Genomic DNA, 19,742 nt, shown 5'->3' with positions numbered 1-19,742 from the left:
GCTCAGAGAACAAATACTATGTCACAAAGCTGGAAAGCAGGACAGTTGGGACATAAATCTTGCTTTTATTTGTTTATTTTGAAAGATATTACTCATATTTAATAGTTTATTGATTTTTAGAGAGAGAGAGAAAGGGAGAGGGAGAGAGAGAGAAAAAAAAATCAATGTGAGAGTGAAACATCAATCAGCTGCCTTCTGCACATGCACCCTGACCAGGAATTGAACTGGCAACCCGTCAGTACACAGAACACCACAGCAGAGCCAAGACCAACCTTGCTTTTATTTACTTGGTTGTTTATTTGGTTTTCCCACCACAACAGAGTACACAAACTGATGTTTCAGATTTTAATAGCTTCCACAGAGAAGTTCATTTAATTCATTTTCTTAAGGGACTTAGGGTCCCTTATGTCCAGAACTAAATGCTGTCCAACAATGAAGGCCCCTTGCCCTTTCATTACTTAAAATAAAAACACGTAAGGATCCATTTCATGAATCAGTTGACTATTTCAGTGCTAACCAGACACACATAGTGATTTTATTCCCACTCCATGGGACTGATAACCTAATTAATTAATTAATTAATTAATTAAAAATAGATGGCCAAAGTAAGAGGCAACAAACATTTATTTGTGATCCAAAAGAAAAATATTTGAGAAGCACTGCTCCAGGTAGAAATCAAAACAGTGCTCTGATTAAGAAGTGAAGACAAGGAGTATTTATGAGAAAGGGAAGGGAAATAACTGTGTGAACAGGGGAAATACTATGAACATTTTCAGAGATATCTCACCCACCAACTATATCATCATTAGAATTATTTCATTATCATTAATTATGTACATTCATAAATTTTAATTTACTCTGAATGAAGAACTCCATTTGTCATCATGCATCCTATGCTATACTTACATTGTTAAATCAGAAACAACTCCCCCAAGATAAAAAAGTGATCTATTTTTTTATCTCTTGATTTTTAATATTCCAAAATAGATTGAGTGACCTTTGTGTTGTTTTACCCTAATTCTGGTCAGCCTACATTGGAAAAAAAAACAAAGGAACTTTCCCTACAATCCTTACTTCCCTAGTATTATTGTTGGGTTTCTTTCTTTAATAAAAGGAAAATATGTGTGTGATCATTTATATGTAACTAAATAAATTTATTATCTCTCAAGTACTTTATTTTGCAAAGGTTTGCCTCTTGAAAATTAGTATCTGCTTACTTTATTAATGTAATATTGTGATTTATAATATATATATTTGGTCTTCATCCTTGTTTTCTGACATTAGGCTTCTAAAACTATTGGAATTTTCTAAGTGATGAATGATAAAAACTGGTTTTTGTTATGTTAATGAGATTACTTTTGAACTACACCAAAGGATGGGTCCTGGTTGTTAGAAGAGCTGACCCTGTGATTAAAAGGTTGGAACTTTCACTCCCACCTCCTCAACCCTTGCACCTCTTGGGAAGGGCAGAGGGGCTAGAGATTGAATTCAACCATCAATGGCCAATGATTTTATCAAACATGCTTATGAAGGAAGCCTCCATGAAAACACATAAGGACTGTTCCGAGAGCTTCCAGGATAGTGAACATATGTTGAGGTGCTGGGAGAGGGGCACTCCCTGCAGAGAGATGGAAGCTCCACACTTCTTCCCACATTCCTGGCCTACATACCTCTTCCTTCTGTATGTCCATCTGTATCATTTATCATATCCTTCTATAATAAACCAGTAAATGTAAGTAAACTGTTTTCTTGACTTCTGTGAGCCCCTCTATCAAGTTAATTGAACCTGAGGAGGGAGTTATGGGAACCTCTGATTTACAGTTGATGGATTAGAAGCACAGATGGCAACCAGGACTTGCAGTTGGCATCTGACATGGGTTTGGGGCAGTCTTGTGGGATTGAGCCCTTAATCTCTGGTAGACAGTGTCAGAATTGAATTAAATTGTATGACATCCAGAATTGCTTGGTGTGGAGGGGGAAAACCCCACACATTTGATGACCAGAAATATCAAAAGTGTCCTATGTGAGCTGTAGAGGAAGTCTCACAGGTGAAAAACTTTTTTTTTTTCCAACTCAAGTATTGTCCCCTTAAACAATGAGGAAATCATAAAAGACTATCAGGAAAAAATGGCAGTCAAGTCAGCCCTGCATTTAGTTTTTGGAACACACAAAAGGACCCACAGGTCCAAGTATTATGACTTAGTGGGTAAGAACATGGTCTCTGGGACCAGCTGGCTTGGATTTGAATTCCAGTTATATCACACTCTAGGTCTATGACTTTGGCCACGTTTCTTAGTCTTAGTTTCCTCATTCTTAAAGTAGAAATAATGAAAGTATATCCTTCAGAGGATTGTTGTGAAGCTTAAATGTGATTATATACATGGTATTTAAACAGTGCTTAGCACATCACTGGAACTATATTTGTCTTTAGAGTTATTATTATTTTCAAACAGTTCTCTAAAGTCACAAGTGAAACTGTTATACAGATGTTCAAATTAACTGGAGCTAGTAAAGAACACAACACTCAATACCACGTTAGTGGCTTATGAAAGAGTATCTCTTCAAGTCCTTCCCTGGGCCCCATGATTAAACTAATACCATCATGCCCAAAAGGACATGGGAGAGGATTAGAAAGCAAATCCCTCATGATTTGCATCTCCAGATTTGATTTGGAGCTAAGAATTCTGAGACAAACAAATGGAGTGAATTGGAAATGCTGCACCAACTGCTTCCTCCTCTGAGATTAATAGTGGGAGCTACCAACCATCTGCCCATCAAATGCTAGGGAGACATTCTCTAACAGACAGCTAAGAGGAGTAACCACTCAGGATGACCAACACCTGCAGTCCACCAGAGGATAATTTATCACCATTTAAAATCGTCTTAATCTTCACAATTATGGGCACGGAATGCATCATTGGCATCGTTTCAAATGGGTTCATTGTGGCTATAAATGCAGCTGAGTGGATTCAGAATAAGGCAATCTCCACAAGTGGCAGGATCCTGTGTTTCCTGAGCATATCCAGAATAGCTCTCCAAAGCTTGATGATACTAGAAATTACTTTCTACTCAACATCCCCCCGATTGTATTATAAAGATGGTGTATACGATACCTTTAAAGTGGGTTTCATGTTCTTTCATTATTGTAGCCTCTGGTTTTCTGCCTGGCTCAGTTGCTTCTACTTTGTGAAGATTGCTGATTTCTCCTACCGCCTTTTCCTCAAGCTGAAGTGGAGAATTACTGGATTGATGCCCTGGCTTCTGTGGCTATCAGTGTTTTTTGCCTTCGGCTACAGTATGCTCTTCTCCTATGGCATATACAGTGTTTATTGTAACAATTCTTTTCCTATCCCCTCCTCCAATTCTACTAAGAAAATATACTTCACTGAGACCAACGTGTTCAGCCTGGTTCTTCTCTTTAACCTGGGGATCTTCATTCCTCTCATCATGTTCATCCTGGCGGCCACCCTGCTGATCACCTCTCTCAAGAGGCACACCCTGCACATGAAAAGCAATGCCACTGGCTCCAGGAACCCCAGCATGGAGGCCCACTTGGGGGCCATCAGAGCTATCAGCTACTTTGTCATTCTCTACATTTTCAATGCAGTTGCTCTATTACTCTATATGTCCAACATCTTCGATGCCAACAGTTGCTGGGATATTTTGTGCAAAATTATCATGGCTGCCTATCCTGTTGGCCACTCCATTCTACTGATTCAAGAAAACTCTGGGTTGAAAAGAGCCTGGAAGCAGCTTCAGTCTCGAGTTCATCTTTACCTAAAAAAGTAAATTCTGTGACCAACACCACAAGAGTACCACAGCATCTGGTCCAACCATCTCTGCCTTTCCCTCACCCAGACCTCTCTCTTCCCTTTTCTTTTCTTCCCCAAACCTGATTGATCCTTCACCTGCTATGGCTTTTTGTAGAGGTCCCTGATCTTCATTTCTCTCTTTTGCTTCATGGCACAATCTTGGTGATGTTTAACATATCCTTTACCTGAGCCTGCTATATCTGCCTTCCTTACTCTGTATAAAGCAGTGATTATACACACTGGCTACAAATTAGAAACTCTGGGGGGGGGGGGGGGAGTTCTTTGGAAATTCCAATGGCCAGGCCTGGCTCTAGATCAATTAAGTCAAAATTTCTTGCGTTGGAACTTAGACAGTTTTTTTAAGATCTTATGGTGCTGTCAGTGTTGACATAGCCACCAAAGTAGAGGAGGGCTCTGCAACCTAAGCTCCTGGCGACCCCTCTCCTTCCCCATCCACATGCCTTTTACACATTCAGGTGACCCAGGAAGCTTTCTTTGCAATGGTTGGAAGTGCATTTTATTTCCATTCTCCAAAGGTACAACCTGAATGATATCAAATTATCTATTAAAATTAACAGTATATAAAATACCCTTTAACCTAAAAATTACTAAGAATTTTTCCTTTAGATAAAGTATGGTCAAATACAATATATGCACATATGTGAGAATATATACAAGAAAATCTTCATTGTACCATTTATTCATTAATGAGGAGACTCGTATTTCCAAAATGAAATACTGTGTAAACATTTTCAGAGACAGATGCATGTATACTGAAATGAAAATATTTTCAAAATATTGTTGAGTACAAAAAGTAAGGAGATATTTTATAATTCCATTTATGTTCTTTTATGGAATATACATATGTTTCTTGTGTATATATGTGTGTCTATAAAGTTTCTGGAAGGATGTACCAAAAATGGGTATTTGGAGATAAATGAAACATTTACACCACATTTTCTACCTTTCTGCATTGTTTGAACTATCTAGAACATGTATGCATTAATTTTTATATTTTAAAGTGTAGTTGGTATGCAATCTTTTATTGGTTATATTAGTTTTGGGTGTACAATATAGCCATTTGACATGTTTATACCTTACGATGTGGTTTATATTAATGTTTTTACAAGACAGAGAACTAGGTAAGTAGCAAAGTTTGAGGTACAGGCTGTGTAGCATAATTAGTTTACTGATCCTCCCATTATGTGTGTTTTAATAAAAAATGCAAATCTCAAAACTCATGGGTTAAAATTCTATCTCCTTTCTTCCATTTTATCCCTTTCCTCCAGGGCTGCTATGGAAAGGTCATGGGCTTTTGATCCATAGACATTTATATTCTGCTTTTCTCTTTGCTTCCCTTCATACCCAGGTTGTATTACGAGTTAAGTATTGTGCCCAGACCCTTGAAAATACTTTGGGTAATTTCAGGTGGAGTGAGATTATGTCTGAGATTTACTCTAAGATAATTTGGCACAGGGCAAAGGAATGAAGAGGAGAGAGGTTAAGAATAGTCATATGTTGATTATGACTGAAATCATGTCAAACAAAATCTCAGGTGCAGGGGTGCTTTGTACTAGTCTCACTATTTCAGGGTATGTTAGAAATTTCCCTAACAAAATTATATACAAATGAGTTATAAAATACTCCAATTTCCTGGCCCTCTCTCCCTCATGCCCATATCTAGATGAACTCAACGTTTTTTTAAATATATTTTATTGATTTTTTACAGAGAGGAAGAGAGAGGGATAGAGAGTCAGAAACATCAATGAGAGAGAGTGATCGATCAGCTGCCTCCTGCACACCCCCCACTGGGGATGTGCCCTCAACCAAGGTACATGCCCTTGACCAGAATCGAACCCGGGACCTTTCAGTTCTCAGGCCAACACTCTATCCACTGAGCCACACCGGTTTCGGCAAGATGAACTCAACATTTTTAATACTCCACATTTCCCTCTAAACAGCCTAGTGTTACTTGAGAATATTTTATAACCCCATGAACTTGTGTTCCTAGATTCATGCTCTTCATCCTTAAATGAGTAACATCATTGAACATTTTTAGCCCATATTTCTCTGAGAAATCATTCACTTAGATACCCAAAATTACTATCTCCAGCTTTTCCTCAGTCTTGAAACCTCCATTCCCTCTTCTCCCTGCTTCATTTTTCACCGATGAAGTTGCCCTTACATTCTTGGATAAAAATTAGGACATTCCCTCACCTTCCCATTAGCAAATCTATTAAACCATCAATTTCCTCCTACATTCCTCAATTTCATAGAAATACTATGACAATTTTTCTCCTCCCTCTATTATTTCTCCTTCCTACAAGTTCCATTTTTGTATGTGTTTTCATTTTCTTTCTTTCATGATTGAGTCTTTTCTCAAATATCTGATGGTCCTTGTATGTGAGCACTAGAAGCTGATTGCAGAATTTTGAAATTAATTTTTTAATAATTTTAGAATATACAAACAATATAGTTATATAGAAACCCTTAGGGGAGAAGTATCTCAAAACTATCATATTCAGCACAGCTGGCGTTGCTCAGTGGTTGAGCATCAACCTATGAACCAGGAGGTCACAGTTCAATTCCCAGTCAGGGAACATGCCCAGGGTTTCAGGCTCAATTCCCAGAGAAATGTGTGCAGAATGATTCTCCCTCATCATTTATGTTTCTATCTTTCTCTCCCTCACCTTTCCTCTCTGAAATCAATAAAAATATATATAACAACAACAAAAACTATCACATTCACAAAGTTGGATTCTTAGTTTTTCTCCCCAAACACACTTCTTCAGTTTTCTCCAACTTACTAATATTAAGTAGCACTGCAATATTTTCTATTGATGAAGCTAGAATTCTGGGAACCATTTATAGGTCTGTTTTTCTCCCTTCCCCTCCTCCATTCAATTAATCAATCATTTATTTTCATTATGTGATGTATATAATTAGAGGATTATTTATGTATTAATTTCACCATTATTGGCTGAATACCAACTATGTGACAGGCACTAGTCTATGGGCTAGGTATCCAGGATGGAGCAAAATAAACTGGACTGCTGTCATCACAGATCTTTTACTCTAGTGGGAAAACACAGAAAATAAACAGGCATGTGGTTGTTGTATTAGATCAATCTAGCCAAGAAGATGCTGTGTAAGTTAAGATTTAAAGAAAAATACTTTTAAAAAGTATAAGCCTAAACCAAGAAATTAGAAGAATAATTATGATATAAATCTAATAAAATAAGAAAAACACAATTCATTATATATATTTATGTCATAAATTAAAGATCAGAAAAGGGAGAATTAAAATGAGTCTAATAAATAAATAAAATTAGTATTCTTTGCTTATATTATTGAGAAATTAAAAAGGCACCAAAATACACAAAATAAAAAATAATAATTAAAAAATTACCATAAACTACCATATAGCAGTACTCATAAAAACTTATTTTGTTCAAATCTATGTAGGTGTTTGAAAACCTAGATAAGATAGCTGTCTCTAGAAAACAGCTTAGTATTAAAATATATGTCAATGTAATTTACCATATTGACAATACAAAGGAGAAAAATGATAATAATTTTCAGAAATGCTTTTTTTAAAATGAGGAAAATTTAACATCTATTACTACTTATTTAAAAATTATTTATAAAATAAACATGGATGAATAATTTCTTGGTGTAATAAAATACATCTATCTCAACCTAATAGGAGGAAACACTATTGTTTATAGAGGAAATAGAAATTCAGGAAAAAGAAAAAGATGTTAACTTTCATTCTATTAATTAATGTTGTCCCTAGATATTATCCAATGCCATTATATCCACTGAGCCAAACCGGTTTCGGCTATACATAATTTTTTATTATTATCCAAGGACCTCTAAGTCTGTTTCAATCAGAGTTAATTGGGGTCATAAAAATTGCCCCAAACCGGTTTTCTACAGGAAATAACTAAGGAAATTTTTGAACTGGGGATATATCCAAATAAACCTTAAACACTGACTTTATAGAATATATACACCCCTATGTTCATCACAGCGCTATTTACAATTGCCAAGATTTGGAAGCAGCCCAAGTGTCCATCAGTAGATGAGAGAATAAAAAAGCTGTGGCACATTTACATAATGCAATACCATAAAAAAAGAAGGAAATCTTATTCTTTACAACAGCATGGATGGACCTGGAGAGCATTATGCTAAGTGATATAAGTTAGTTGGAAAAAGACAAATACTATATGATTTCACTCCTATGTGGAATCTAATGAAAAAATAAACAAGCCAAACAGAAACAAACTCATAGATATAGAGAACAGACAAATAGCTGTGGGAGGGATGAGGATCAGTGAAACAGGTGGAGGGATTAAGAAAATAAAGTAAAATAAAATAAAAAACACAACAACAAAACTACATAGACACAGACAACAGCATGGTGATTACCAGAGGGAAAGGGGAGTAGGGGCAGGTAGAAGAGGGTAAAGGGGGGATAAATGGTGACGAAAGGAGACTTGACTTGGGTAGTGAACACATACTACAATATACAGATGATATATTATAGAATTGTACACCTGAAACTTCTTTAATTAACCAGTGTAACCTGAAGGAAGTACAATACATATGAAAGGCGATTTTAGGCCACCCTCGCCCACTCTAACTTGTCTGCCAAGTAGCTAAGAAGACATGGTGGTCGACTCCCAAGGAAGACGTGCACCTGTGCCACAGTACGGACATTACTCCAACCACCAAGTAATGAATGAGATTCCGTAGCACAAAGATGGAGCAGCCAGTACCAGGGAAGTGAGCCAGAGCAGGGCAGTCCAGGGAGGAGACAGGGAGCCACGTGAAGGTAGGTGTCAAAGCGAGAGAGAATGGCGTTGCACACAGTGATTCTGCAGATGGGAAAGATGTGGCTGGTGAGTGGACACCTGGCCTGGAGACCAGCCCAAACCACCTTCCTTCCACCTTTAACTAGCAGCCAGGCTCAAAGCAGGAGAGAATATCTTGAGTGGGGTGAGTGTAACATGAAATGAGTGAGTTTACCCAGAATTGTGTTTTCACCTATCAGGGGAATTGAGGGGACCCTATGCTTGTATTAAAGCAATCACTTTTTAAATTTTTTAAATTAAAACTTGGGGACAAAAATTCACAAATTACTTTTTAAATATAAGTTGATTTTTCACTAACTAAGTGTGCAAATTTAAAAATTCATTCCACTTTATGTGGGAGTTCATCTGAGATTTCAAAATATCCTTACGGAGTGTGCATCTATCTGCACACAAATCAATTCTAAACCTGGCCTAGAACTTGGAGTACTTGGAGAACTTGGAGAACTTGGAACTCTGCAGGCAAGGCCCAGACCAGTGAGAGACAAGAGGCTCAGAAGTAATGAGAATAGTTGAGAAGTCACCACTTACATCGGAAATAAGGACAATTTATAAAGAGACGGACTTGGAAAGAAAAATGCAGAATGCTTAAAATGCCCAAGATAGGTCTCCCCCACTGCATGCTCTTTCAGAACAAATTCTTCCATTGGAGTTTCTCAAGTGCGCCAAAGACGCCAGCAGCTGCCAAACCTGTGTCTGCCCCACATCTCACACTTGATCCCCAGAGTCCCTTCTCCTTATCTCCTTTTTGGTTCCAGAATTTTGCCTTCCTCTGCCTTGTAAATGGAAGCTCTTCCAGTTTTAAGAAGTATGATGGACTAGCATTTATAGCCAAGATTAAAAATAATCCCCACCAGATTGCCTGTGAGATGTGGTTTCCTGAGAGCCCTGAGGCCTTGGGAATGCAAATCAGAAACCAATCCAATTGCCACTGACACTTACCAGAGAAAACTAACATTTGCATCTACACTCCAGATCCCGGATGGCTCCAAATAAGTCAGTGGCTCATTCAAACCAGTCCCTGGGCACAGGCTGGAAGCTCCAGTGGAGGAAAGGGAGGGAAAGGACAAAGCTCTGGAAATCGGGACTACATCAACAATATCCCACTTCCACTTGGCTTGGCAAGTTCATTCCTATTTAGAACCTAGGGAAAGGTGAACTCTGTTTAATGGCCCTCCCTGCTCCCTGCCCCTTCCCATGTCACGCTGGAATTGGGTTCCTTTCTCACAACCTGGGGCTCTGTTGAAAACTGGACCCTCTTCTGCTCTATTTTTCCCGGGCCCTATATTGAAGAGGAAGGCACAAAACATCCATCTTGTTTCTTTGCGTTATGCTCAGTATCTGCTGCACCTTATCTTGACTCACCCTCTCTGTTCAAACACACATACCAACGTCTCACTACCTGCACAAAACACACATCCATTTTTGGTGCTCCAAATTCTCCCTCCAAAAGTTTTTCTCGCCCCAAACCATTAGGTCTGTCTTTGGATAAGAACTGTTAATAGAACATGTTTGTCATTATTGTTACATGGACATTATAATTACACATCACATGTAATAAAACTGTAGGTAGTAATTTTGGTTTTGGCCTGATGAATGCCACTCACCGTTTTCAGGCTTGCGTGGGGCCTGCTCTCAGTGTTCCTGGTCCCAGGAGTGAAGGAAGCAGGCTCGCCCAGCCATCGGGGAGAAACTTGGGTTTAGATATCTATTTGGTGTCCTCAGGAAGCCCATGGAAGTTTCCTGGTTACAGTTTGAGGGTTCAGGCAGGCCAGACATTCACATGATGGGAAGCACTGGAAGTGTGATTCAGATTTTCTGAGACACCGCTGAGCCTCCCTTCTGTGGTGGCCCCGCGCCCCACTCTTCCTGCCAGCACAGATTTGAAATGTTGTCCACCAGTTGGTCCCGATGGGCATATCCATAGTTATCAGTCCAGGCCTTTCCACCTTTCCCCCACTCTCTTCTCTCCTTTCTGTACTTTTTCCCAAAAAATTTTTAAATGAAAGAAGAATCATCCAGTGTTCATAGGAGAGCCATGGGCATCCAAGGCCCCCCAGCTCGTGGCCTCCTGGTACAGTGGGCTCAACACTCAGCCACCTAACCCATCTAGGGAAAGGGGATTTCCAGTTCGTGCAGTGAATAGGATTTACTTGTACCAGGTTCATTCAATGAGTTTGATCCTATGAGGGACCACGTGGATGGCTTTCTCCCCAACATTGCCTTCAGTCTCCCTACGGAGGAGTTCCTTTCACCCCTTATGGAACCCCTCCCTACTGAGGATGAAGACACCCCTTATGGAACCCCTCCCTACTGAGGGGTTCCATAAGCAACCCACCAGGAAGAGCGTGGCTTTTCAAACGTGTTAGGAGTTAACACAGCATACTTTTCAGTTACTAGTAAAAAGGAAAAGTTCAGCCCTGTTGTGATCAAAACCATTACCTACCATCCAATTTCAAGGTCTGTCCTCTCTCCAGCTGGAACTGAGCCCCTCAGCTCCACACCACTTCCAGCAATGGGGAAGGTTGGGTGGGTGAGCTCTGTTTTTCTCAGCCTCCTTTCCCTCTTGCTCAGCTGCTTCCAGGTACTGGGAGGATGCAGGGGGAGAAGGAAGTAGAAAGCACAGGCTATGACTTTACCAGTGCTGGTGCATCTGGCTGCTCCGTGCCCTCGGCATGGCACGTGCCCAGATACTGATTGTGGTGGGCGGAAGGATGTCTGAGGAGATGTCCTCATCCTAATGTGGGGAACCTGTGAACACATCACCTTCGAAGGTAAAAGGGACTTTGCACATGTGATGCAGTTTAGGCTTTTCAATGGGAAGATGAGCCTGGATTATCCAAGTGGATTCAATGCAATCACAAGGGTCTGAATGAGGCGGGTGTGTTGGAAGCAGAGGAGACGTGGTGATGGAAATAAAGAGAACCGGCAGAGAACTTGAATAGCAATCCCAAGCAAGTTAAAGGGACTATCCAAGATGAATTATTGATGTTCCCATAACGACCTCACAGGTGTGTGGCCTTAGGCAGCTAGCTCTCTGCAGATTCCAAGGCCTTATTTGCTGATGGTGAGCTCTCAGGTCACCTGCAGTACTAGGATCCTATTATTCTGATGTTTCAGATTCTTTAGAAAAGGCTCTGTAGTCAATTCAAATTAGTCTATTTAAGTAATATAGTTTTTATTTGCAATTTATCTTTCAAAAATAAATATTAACCTATCTGTTAATGATACTCTACCAAAAGAAGAAAAAATTCTCATGAAAACTGTCTGGAATGACTTTGACCATGAGTATGAAGATTCATATCTCTTCCTAAAAGTGGGCAGGTGAAACTCCTAGCCAACTGCCTAAAATAGAGGCTTTCAAAGGTTTTCCCCAGGCTCATACTTAGAAAGAACAGGCATGCCCGCCCACTAGTGGACATTGAGTAATTGCTTGATTTGTTCAAGAAGGACTCAGGCGCCATCTGGTGGTAAAACAGTCAGCTAAACTTTGGAGCCATCACATTGTCCACACAAGACATGACACACATTAAAGAGATTAAAGCGGTCATTGAAAAATAAAAACTCCAGGGTCTACAGAAGCCAGGGACACAAATATCTGTGGATTAATGTGGCAGGAAAATAATCAAACTTTATTTTTCTGAACTTGTTTGCCATTGCACTATATAATGCATAGTGTGTATGATATTGGTAATTGTAGATTGTATCTTGACTTCAAAATTGGGGGGGGGGAGAGATAAAAATTAAAATATTGCACTTTTAACATTTTCTTTTAAAATTTTTAAAATTTTTTTCTTGGTACCAGAAATCTGCACCTTTTTCTTTGGTACCAACATTGTTAAAAACAAATATCATTGTTAAATATTGTGTCAACAATGAAATGGTACTCAGCTATAAAAAGTAAGAAAAATTTACCGTTTGCTATAACATAGATGGACCTGAGAACATTATGCTCAGCAAAATAAGCCAGTTGGAGAAAGACAAGTACTATGGGATCTCACTGATATGAGGAATATAATGAACAAACGGAACTAATAAGCAGAATAGAGACAGACTCATAGAAAGCAGGCAGACAGCTCTTTTGGGGGATGGGGGTGTTGGAGGAGATGGAGGGAGGGAGGGAGGAAAAATAAAAACAGAGAGAACTCATGGACAACAGTGTGGTGACTGCAGGGAGAGAGGGGAGTAGACGTGGGAAAAAGCATAGAGGGTATAAGTGATGATGGGGGGGAAATAAAGTAACATAAAGAAAAAAATTTTTTTTTAATCTTGTGGCAAGTTTGCTTGAACTTAAAATTCGGCCTTGACAGGGAGCCTTTGACTAGGAATGATATTTAGTTTTCCTTGGTTTAATCATGGAAAGTAGCTGTTCAAAAGTATAGGCATTTTCAACATGATTTTTAAAGATTTTCGAAAGTCCTTGCACGACTCTCTGACATCCCAATGTCCTTGTACTGTGTTCTGTCCTGAATCACACCGTGGACCACATGTCTCGCTGTAGGTAGAATTGATAATGCAGCCCTGAGCAGTGGGAGGTTGTCTTCACAGACGTGGAAATCAATAAGCTGTTTGGGAAGTCGGTTTTCATTACCATGCAATTTCCAACATGTTCGATTTCTAGAAACCAATTCTAAGCAGAAAGGCGGACCAAATAGATAACTTTCTCTATAACGTTTTATAACTACTGGTGGGCACCTTTTCAGGGAACTATCCAGTGTCCACTCAAAAGGCCAACTGCCTGGTACCAATCTTTGCCGCTTTTGCATAAGCAGAGAGTTTTTCCTCGGGTGATGTAAATGAGTTCCCTTCAACAGTTCGGCAGCTCTCCTTAGCTTTCAGCTGTGACTAAGCCCCTACCTGTGCGCAGTGAGTGAATGCTGTACTGTATCTGGTTCAGTCCCCAGAACTATGTGCAGTGAGTGAATGCTGTATTGTTTTGTGGCCCAAGCCCCAGGAGGAGAGCCAGCTTACAGGTGGTGACTCTGTGTCCAAGACGCGTTCCATTTTTAATGTCTGACTCTAGCAGGAAAGCAATTCCTGCTGAGTGGCGCAGATGAGTGGATGTGAGGTCTGTGTCCTTACATAACTCGTGGAACTTGTTTTATCGCAAGTCCAATATTAGCGATCGCTCTCTCTCTCTCTCTCTCTCTCTCTCTCTCTCTCTCTCTCTTTCTCTCTCTCTCTCTCTCTCTCTTTCTCGCATCATTCTCTATTACACATGTGTCAAACACAAGGCCCGCGGGCCAAATCCGGCCGGCCAGGCCTTGCAATGTGGCCCGCACCACGCTGTCATCACTGCACTCCACTGTCAGTTTATGACATTGTCAGTTTATGACTGTTCAGTAAACCATTCGGCCCGCAATTTAGGCTGGATTTTAGATTTTGGCCCCTTCTCTGATTGAGTTCGACACCCCTACTAGATGGTCCAAACCTTTCCTCTATTACAAACGTTAATGTCGCAATTGCTTCCTGGTGTGTGCCTGTGGTGGGCACACTGCCTAAAATATTTTCAGCCATATAAAGATTCTCAAAGTCACAGTGACTATAGGGCTTACATCTAAATATTACTAAATCGTACCCTCATCAGCTGCAGTAGCAAATGTCGCAGTGTTGAAAACTTTTCACACAATGTATCTTTCATTTCCTAGCCATATTTCCAGGACACCGAGTGACAGTATTTCTGGTCACACTTCTATTTGCACGTGTTTACCGTATATCTCTTCAGGACACAATTTCCCCTACATTCAATAGACACTCTTTTATGACTTGCGATGAATTGGACATCTCAGGCAGATATTTTTCTCACTTAAATATGAAACTGTTTAACCCTAGCCAGCTTTGCTCATTGAGTGTCAGCCCACGAACCCGAAGGGTCTCAGGTTCGATTCTGGTCAAAGGCACATACCATGGTTGCAGGCTCAATCCCCAGCCCTGGTAGGGATGTGTTTAAGAGTCAACAAATCGGTGTGTCTCTCATATCGATGTTACTCTCACTGTCTCTCACCCTCCCTTCCACTCTCAAGAGACGATCCAAAGGACTTGTATGCATGCATATGAGCATAACCAATGGACACAGACAGTAGGGGAATGAGGGCATGTGCTGACGGGTGGGGCGGCTGGGGAGAGGTCAATGGGCAAAAAAGGAGACTTATGTAATACTTTAAACAATAAAGAATTTTAAAAAGTCAATGGGGAAATACCCTTGGGTGAAGATTAACAATAAATAAATAAATAATTTTATAGCGGCAGAAATAAGAGAAGTTACCAAAGATGAGAACTGACATCAAATGTCAAGTCTTCGGGTCCACATGAACTTTCCTTTCTCTATACAATGCTTTCTTGATTTTGCTTTGTCTGGTGCTATTTTTATATTAGTATTATTAAATAATACAAGACAACTTTATAATAAAAATAAATTCGCATATGTAAAACTTTAGACAATAAATTTAAAATAAATAAAAATAAATCTGACTTCCTTGTTTGAAAGAAAATGAATGTGGGTGGGAAAATCTATTTTTATCATCTTTCTATTTATGTTATAAAAACAAAAACTATAATAGGGCACTCACACTGGCACAAGGCACAGGGACAAGAAGACACAGGAATGTGCGGACACTGTGACAAACTGGAAAGTGCTTGCATACATGTCTGGGTTTAGATGGGCAGTCACCATCCCACTGCAACCGCTTCACCCAGTAGACCCCATGTGGCCAAATCTTCTCATTTCCAAGAGAAGACATATTTTTTTCCCCCTGCATATATGTAATCTCCTAAATTAAATGCTGCCCAAATAAAAAATATAATAAGCACTAGTGGACTAATGCTATCCAACATTTGAAAGTAGAAGGTAAAACTTCACTGCAGAATAGGTGTGGCCAGGACTCATTGAACCCTAGCTGAGACTTGCTCTCAATCCTGGCTACATAAAAATGCAGCATGCCTGGGCTCTGACTCAGATTCTGATTTACTACCTCAGGAATGAGTCTTGGGTACCTATATATTTTTTAAGCATCGAGTTTACCCTGTTTCATAGCCAGGGTAATGTAGGGAATCAAATTTCAAGTTATAGTATTTTATCACATTTCCCAACTTCAATACCATGTTCAGAACACTCTGAAGCCTGCCCAGGCTGCCTCCACCTGATTCTGAGTTCAAATAGTGATGTGATGTGATGTGATGTGATGTGATGTGATGTGATGTGATGTGATGTGATGTGATGTGGATACTAGTAAATTATAATTGGTGACATATACACCAACAATGAAAATGTGACAGGAATCTTTCTTGGCTCTAATGAGCCCAAATGCCATCCAGTTTGGGCAGGTAATAAACATGTCTTATGAGACAAGTAAAAAGGCCAAGGGAGCACTAAGGCTCCTCACCTGGGACTCTTGGCCCTGTCAGGTGAACATGAGCTTAAAGTAAATAAGGTTCGAAGGTGCTGGGGCCAGAAGCCTGTCTCAGTCTTTCCAGTGAGGCCTGAAAGCCCAAGACAAATGGATCGTTATGAAAAATGGACACAGCCAGTAACCAGAGCCTCTGATCATTTGCATGTCACACCTCTAACCTGCAGTCATGTGACAAGCAAATGAAGAAAAATTAGAAAGAACTATTAACTGAGAAAAAAAAAATTACAATCACATTGAGTGAGGGTCAGAAGATCGTGGAGCAGGTACCAGTTCTGGTCAAGGAAACCTGAAAGTCAGGGCCAAAGGGAATGATGACGGTGAACATGGATTACACGGATAATGATATATCCAGGTTCAAAGTGGTCTTCATCTTGGTGGTCTCCGGAATCGAGTGCCTCGCAGGCATCGTTGGGAACGGCTTCATCACGGCCATCCGCGGGGCTGAGTGGGCCAGACACAAAAGACTCCCCATGGGGGACTACATTGTGCTGATGCTGAGCTTCTCCAGGCTCTTGCTGCAGGTTTGGATGATGCTGGAGAATGTGCTCAGCCTACTATTCTGGGCCACTTACAACCAAAACAAGGTGTACACACCTTTCAAAGTCATCGTCCTGTTTCTGAACTACTCCAACCTCTGGCTCGCTGCATGGCTCACCATCCTCTACTGTCTAAAAATTGCAAACTTTACGCACCCTTTGTTCGTCAAGATGAAGAGGAAAATCACAGTGCTGATGCCCTGGCTTCTGAGACTGTCGCTGCTCATCTCCTTGTGCTTCAGCTTCCCCTTATCTAAAGACGTCTTCAATGTGTATGTGAACAGTTCCATTCCTATCGCGTCCAGCAACACCACGGAGAAGATGTACTTTGCTGAGACCAACGTGGTCAACCTGGTTCTTCTCTATAACCTGGGGATCTTCATTCCTCTCATCATGTTCATCCTGGCGGCCACCCTGCTGATCACCTCTCTCAAGAGGCACACCCTGCAAATGGAAAGCAATGCCACTGGCTCCAGGGACCCCAGCATGGAGGCCCACTTGGGGGCCATCAGAGCTATCAGCTACTTTCTCATTCTCTACATTTTCAACGCAATTGCTCTATTTCTTTCCATGTCCAATATCTTTGATGCCTACAGTTTCTGGGATGTTTTATGCAAAATCATCATGGCCGCCTACCCTGCTGGCCACTCGCTGCTGCTGATCTTGGGCAATCCTGGGCTGAGAAGAGCTTGGAAGCAGCTTCAGCACCGACTTCGCCTTCACCTGTAAGGACAGACTCTGTGACTGGCACCTACAGGACCTGCTCCTGCCCTTTCCTCACCTACACCTCTCTTCCTCACACTTTTTCTTCCCTAATCCTTCTCTGACACTCCTCCTAGGTAAATGAATGCTCTCATATGTGTGAAGCTCAATTTTTAACTCTGAAGTCTCAGAAGTGGCTACACAATTCTAAGACAGACTTGTGAAAGCTCCTTGATCTGAGCTCATTCGGATCCTGCGCTGAGTTCCTCTCAGCTTCCTCCTCCCTTGAGCCTTAAGAAGAGAGTGACTGCCTGGGATGATCTTTGTTTGTGCCTATTATCACTGAGTACCCTTTAATTCACAAGGCCATATTGGTCTGGTCATCCTGCTTGAGGCACTTTACTAACCCACAGTTAAGAAAGAGGAGTGTGGGTGACAAGCATAGTATGCCTCCAAAGAGGAAATCAGAACACCTCCAGAGAAAGGGGTTCCAGGGAAGAAAGACTGGCCAAAACTATCAAGTGCTGTAGAAGTTTTGAGGACAATGAAGAGTGAAGTAAAAGACTTGGGACTTGACTAAAAGGAGGGCATGGGTACTATTAGGAGAGTGATAAGTGACATTCAGATTACAGGACTTTCCAGTAAAGGTGATAAAAATAATCTCACGCGGTTGTTTAGAGATAAAGGTGAAATACAGGGTGGCAGATGGATATCTGGGTGGTCAAACCAATGCTTTATTTTTCCAGATAATACCGTAGGGTACAACTTGAGAAGAGAGGAAAGAAAGAATGAAGAAAAAAAGGTGAAGTGTACAGGAATCATAAAGAACATAGAAAGAGGCCAGAGTTAAGGAAAGTCTATTTTGCTTTGCTCCTGACTCTGTGACACACAGGCGACACCCGTGCCTCTGGCTTTACCGGTTCTGGGTCACCTTAAGTAGCTGGTGGGGCAAGGCCAGGTTCCCTGGGAGGGACTGTCTGGGAACAGGACTCTTCACTGTCAGCCTTCAGCATGGCCTCCAATAGCTGTTCACAAAATAAGAAACTCACCCCCAGGTACCTTGTAATTAGAAGGGTAGGATTTGGGATTTTCTTGTACTTGGCTGTTTTTAAAATCAGAACTACTGAGGAAAATGTAAAAAGAATGCTACTGATTGTGCCAAGCTTAAGTAGCTCCCGAATGAAAATGTAAGGTCATTGGCATAGACTAACACCCAAACTCCTACTCTTAAATACATATTTCAGAGTCTTGGGACTTATTTAACTGGAAAGAAAAATATTTATGAAAACACACTATTTTGATAGCTTTCCTGCATGATATTTATTTATGAGACTAAAGTTGGTAGAGTTGTTATAGTAAAACAAATTAGATTTTGAGGTTTCATTCAAATTCCTAAAAATAGTTTTTTTTCCAAATAATATATGCATACATGCTCACCAAGTGTGCTCTAATGAATCACAGAGAAAAACAGAAGATTAATTTAAAAGATTGATTGCCAAGATAAATACTGCATAATCCCTCTACATGCTTATTGTGAAAAAATATTCCCTCATTATTTCCAAGAGCCAGGGACAGCAGAGATCTAACGAGAGCTTCAAGGATGTGACATCTTATCAATGCTTTATGTTGCAGTACCATCAACAAAATGAAGTTCTCTCCAGTCCTTCCTTCTTTCCTTCGTTCATTCCTTCTTTCCTTTCTTTCATCTTTCCTTCCTTCCTTCCTTCCTTCCTTGCTTGCTTGCTTTCTCCTTCCCTACCCCTTCCCCTCCTTTCCCTCTGTTTTTTCTTCCTTCTTTTTTTTCCTGTAAAATCCACCTAAACTTCAGGAGCAAGCCGGTATACCCTGGCTTCAAATTGGCTGGCTTTAGACAGAAATATGAAGTCCTAAAGGATCTGTTTTGCAAACTGTACGTGACACCCCATCCTGAGAAAGGTTGAAAGTTATGGTGTGAAGGATTCCTTTACCCACAGAGTAACACTGGACATGTGAACAGCTAAGTGGATTTGCTTGCCATGGGATCCCAACCAGGAAAGCCCAGTACAAGGCTGGAGCCTCAAACCTGGTGGCATTCTCGACAATGAAGACAAGTCCAGTGGCCAAGGCAGAGCTAAGGAGAGGGATTGGAGAGCCATCAGGTTGTCCTACAGCCCAACACAATCTTCCCCTTCTAATAATTCAGTGCCTGCTAAATTCCGCCCTGGCTCCTGCTTTTCTGCAGGAATTCTCTTTTCTTAGTCTCAGAAATTCTTTGTTTTGAGGTCCTATGACAAAAAAATATCTACTGAAGAAAGGAAAAGAAACTATAAGTTCAATCAATCAAGATGTGAGTTGGGGGGATGGGGGGGGGGGGATAGACAGCAGAAAGCAGAAGCAATCATGGCAGGAAGGGAAGGGAAAGAGAGACAC

At 40.6% G+C, this 19,742-nt stretch overlaps 2 protein-coding genes across 2 annotated transcripts; both read left to right on the top strand.

The window, feature by feature from the left end:
- Positions 1 to 2,829: 2,829 nt before the first annotated feature.
- On the top strand, positions 2,830 to 3,789 carry TAS2R39 (taste 2 receptor member 39; the record flags this gene model as incomplete). Its single annotated transcript, XM_084896545.1, has 1 exon — positions 2,830 to 3,789. The coding sequence occupies one exon, from the start codon at positions 2,830 to 2,832 to the stop codon at positions 3,787 to 3,789; it is 960 nt and encodes a 319-aa protein (XP_084752671.1).
- A 12,614-nt stretch (positions 3,790 to 16,403) lies between these two features.
- Positions 16,404 to 17,360, top strand: TAS2R40 (taste 2 receptor member 40; the record flags this gene model as incomplete). Its single annotated transcript, XM_084896300.1, has 1 exon — positions 16,404 to 17,360. The coding sequence occupies one exon, from the start codon at positions 16,404 to 16,406 to the stop codon at positions 17,358 to 17,360; it is 957 nt and encodes a 318-aa protein (XP_084752426.1).
- Positions 17,361 to 19,742: the final 2,382 nt, after the last annotated feature.

Source organism: Pipistrellus hanaki (assembly GCF_964339955.1).
Source record: "Pipistrellus hanaki genome assembly, chromosome: 10".
In the NCBI taxonomy this organism is placed as follows: Eukaryota; Metazoa; Chordata; class Mammalia; order Chiroptera; family Vespertilionidae; genus Pipistrellus; species Pipistrellus hanaki.
This window is presented reverse-complemented; position numbering and strand designations above follow the sequence as displayed.